The sequence below is a fragment of the Mus caroli genome, chromosome 3 (assembly GCF_900094665.2).
Source record: "Mus caroli chromosome 3, CAROLI_EIJ_v1.1, whole genome shotgun sequence".
Classification (NCBI taxonomy): domain Eukaryota; kingdom Metazoa; phylum Chordata; class Mammalia; order Rodentia; family Muridae; genus Mus; species Mus caroli.
This window is the reverse complement of record NC_034572.1, coordinates 92,815,710-92,819,666: the sequence shown is the minus strand read 5'-3', so window position 1 is coordinate 92,819,666 and position 3,957 is coordinate 92,815,710. Positions and strand designations below refer to the sequence as shown.

The 3,957-nt window shown below is 42.7% G+C and overlaps 2 protein-coding genes across 5 annotated transcripts in view; one reads left to right on the top strand and one right to left on the bottom strand.

The window, feature by feature from the left end:
• LOC110290813 (3 beta-hydroxysteroid dehydrogenase/Delta 5-->4-isomerase type 3-like) overlaps positions 1-3,957 on the top strand; it is a 63,558-nt gene that overhangs the window by 28,189 nt on the left and 31,412 nt on the right. The gene's annotated exons all lie outside the window — the stretch shown is intronic.
• LOC110290978 (3 beta-hydroxysteroid dehydrogenase/Delta 5-->4-isomerase type 3-like) overlaps positions 2,928-3,957 on the bottom strand; it is a 10,627-nt gene continuing 9,597 nt past the window's right edge. Inside the window, exon 3 of the mRNA XM_029475140.1 lies at positions 2,928-3,954. Coding sequence (XP_029331000.1) covers positions 3,284-3,954 — 671 coding nt within the window. The 3' untranslated portion in view covers positions 2,928-3,283. The remainder of the gene's footprint in view (positions 3,955-3,957) is intronic.

The following is a 3,957-nucleotide window of genomic DNA, read 5'->3' as shown; positions in this document are numbered from 1 at the left end:
TAGTGATCTATGGTTCACACTCAGTGGGACATATATTTTGGGAAGAATATCAATTTTTTTGTCTTGTTTTTCTCAGACTCATAAGATGTCTTCACTGTGTAAGTGGAAATATACAAACTTAGACCTGGGAATGACTATACACTCCAGTTGTGTTCTAGAACTTTCAGTGCTCCTGACACTGCATGCTCTTTCTTAAGTCCTTTCTTTTGACAAGAAGCAAACAATGTCTTCAACTTTCCCTAATATTCCATTGACCCATCAAAATATGTTGCCACCAACTTCCATCCTCAAATCAAAACATATTTATGGGCTTCACTTACAGTCCAGAAGTGAGGGGTTACTTCCATGAGTGTGGGTTCCTCCTGAAAAAGGTTGCACTGGAACCTTTTTCCCAAGTATGATGATCACTGTCTTATAGCTGAAAAGATGAAGCCTTCGTCATCATAGTACTCCCCCCCCCCACATATCCCAGCCTGTCTCCACAGCTGCAAGCAATTAGAATAGAAGCGAATATAACATGGGTATGTAGTGGCTGCATGCTCAGGTGAAGGTTCCATGATCCTGTCTGCCCCTTCTTCTACAAGGTGATATCAAGGATTGACTGTCCAGCTACGATGATCTTCTGCACTTAGCCTCAGCTGGACTTCCTAAGACATCCTTTGTTTGATTTGTGAGATAGTCCTACACAACAGAGGTATAGGCTGAGGACATTGCTGCTTCTCCCTATTCTGTTGAGGACCATTTGTTAAAGCACATGTGGCATCCCACGTGCCCCTGAAGGCTTTTCCTGATTTTATGGAGTATCATCTTGATAGTTGTACAGGAGGAAAGCCAACATATCTGCATCTCTGTCAGGGGCAGCATCCTATATTTAGGACATTTTTTCCTGCAACAAACCGGTAAAGATTACAGTATTCTGTGGGAAGATAGACTTTCATACCAGCCTCCCTAGTGAAAATTTTTTTCTACTTCCAAGGAAAGAAAGCTAAGAAAAAACTGATGCAGTAAGGGTATAGGAACACTGCCTTCAGTGTAATCAAAGATGATGCCCTAGAGCTTGTTAAGTGAATAATTAAAATCATCATAGCTTTGTGGAGGAGTGTCACTGTAGATGTAGTAGAACTGTTCTTGGATCTGCAGTGACTACTTATGGTTTGTAGGCCCCTGGCTGTCACAATATGTGATTGGGCCACACTTTTCACACATCATTAGCCACTATGGGTGATTTGCCGATAACATTTAGAATACAGCAAATTTCAGAGCCCTAACATTGTATGAGATATGAATGTACCTCTCTTCTCATAAATGTACATGGACTGTAAGGCACAAGTATTTAAAGTGCCACTATCTTTCAGGGTCAGCCATTGGCTTCTAGCGTTGTCTTCTTGCCTAACATTTTGCAGTGTGAGTATAGATCAGACCATGTCCACTCATGATCCTCTTCCTCATGGCTACTCAGGAATATCTTTTATAAGATGGGCTCTAAAGCCTCATAGGAAGTGGTAGATGACACCTAACACATCAGATTGACCAGTAACCTCCAACAGGTTCTGGGTACCTAAACACAGACAACAAACACACTGTCACTCTCAGGATATAAAGAAAGGAATCCCCATGATTATTGATCATTTCAGGTTGATTTTACTCCCTGGTGCATTCTTGGCTGTTGCTGGATAAACAAGAACATGACACGGTTACATGAGCATTAAAAAAAACAATAGGGTAAATTCTGTTATCTTGTTCTCAAGATTTATATTCTTCTTCTTTTACAGGTATCCTCCCCTCTTTTTCTGATCCTAAGTACGTTAAAGGAAATACAAAGTCAACACTGCTTTAAAAATCAAAACTTGTAATTTCATTATAGGAATATATTGTTTTTTTCATATGGATATTTTTATTTTTGTCTTTTTTAATATAGTTTTTATTAGGTATTTTCCTCATTTACATTTCCAATCCTATCCCAAAAGTCCCCCATACCCTTCCCTCAAATCCTCTACCCACCCACTCCCACATTTTGGCACCTGGAGTTCCCCTGTACTGGGGCATATAAAGTTTGGAAGTCCAAGATACAATTTGCTAAAGCATGAATCTCAAGAAGAATGAAGACCAAAGTGTGGACACTTTGTCCCTTCTTAGAATTGGGAANNAAACACCCATGGAAGGAGTTACAGAGACAACGTTTGGAGCTGTGGGGAAAAGATGGACAATCTAGAAACTGCCATATCCGGGGATCCATCCCATAATCAGCTTCCACACGCTGACACCATTGCATACACTAGCAAGATTTTGCTGAAAGGACTCAGATATAGCTGTCTCTTGTGAGACTATGCCGGGAACTAGCAAACACAGAAGTGAATGCTCACATTCAGCTAGTGGATGGATCACAGGGCCCCTAGGGAGGAGCTAGAGAAAGTACCCAAGGAGCTAAAGGGATCTGCAACCCTATAGGTGGAACAACATTATGAACTAACCAGTAACCCGGAGCTCTTGACTCTAGCTGCATATGTATCAAAAGATGGCCTAGTCGGCCATCACTGGAAAGAGAGGCCCATTGGACATGCATACTTTATATGCCCCAGTACAGGGGAACGCCAGGGCCAAAAAAAGGGAATGGGTGGGTTGGGAAGTGGGGGGTGAGGGTATGGGGGTCTTTTGGGATAGCATTGGAAATGTAATTGAGGAAAATATGTAATAAAACATATAAAAAAAAACAAAAAAAAAACAAAAATAGAGTAATCCATTCTAGTCGTCTACTGCACACTGGAAGGACAATCAATACGTTGGAAATCATCTCACATCTTCATCTGTTTCTGATTTCCCCCCANTGCACCTCAGATCCATGGTCCCCCTTTTGATTTTAGCATAAAATCATCTGGCCATAAAAGGGACACATAACTGTTTATTTACAGAAAAACACAAACCACATATGAGGTATTGACAAATATTTATTNTTTCTTCCATTGAGCTTCATAAAAGTAGCAGAATTTTCTGAAGGCTATACATGCTTTGAATGGGGAGAGAAATTAATGTAGAGAGCTCTGAGGTACAAGAGGTACTGAGGGGCTTGGACCCAGGAGCTGGGGCACAGGTGGCTGTGTATCTTTTGGGAGGTACTTCAGAAAGAAGGCTTGTGGCTGGGTCAGTGACTGGCAAGGATTTGGTGACTTGATTAAGTCACTAAATTGGCCTCTGTGTCAAAAGAAGGCATCAGCAACTGAGTTGTGCTTTTGTCCTTCCTGGGGGAGCTGGTAACACCCAGGGCCATGTCTCCATCCTCTTCCCATCACTGAGACTTTGTGTCCAGGGTCTCCCTGTGCTTCATCACTAGTGTCCCGATCCACTCTGAGGTTTTCTGTTTGGCTTCCTCCCAGCTGACAAGTGGCTCATAGCCCAGATCTCGCTGAGCTTTCTTGTAGGAGAAAGTGAATGTGCTACTTAACAGTGTGACCAAGTGGCGGTTAAAGGGAGGTATATATCTGTAGATTGGACTCAGCAGGAAGCTCACAGTTTCCAGCAGGAAGGCAAGCCAGTACAGTAAGGGCACAGGAAGGCTCCAGTTGGAATCAAGGCAGAAGCCCCACTTCTTGCTCAGGGTGTAACTTAAATCATGATAGCTTTGGTGAGGTGTGTCATCTGAGATGTAGTAGAACTCTCCTTGGATATTTGGTGACTTCTTGGGGTCTCGAAGGCCCCTGGCAGCCAGAATATGTGCCCAGGCCACATTGCCCACATATACTGGGTTGACTGTGGAGAATTTGCCCCCACCTCTAAGAATACACTTATTTTTGAGGGCTGTAATTATCATGTTAGAAATGAATCGATTTCTCTCCCCATAAATGCCCATGGGCCTTAATGCACAAGTATGCAAAGTGCCACCATTTTTCAGCATGCTCCCATTGGCTGCCAGCACTGCCTTCTCAGCCATCTTTTTGCTGTATGGGTATGGGTCAGACCATG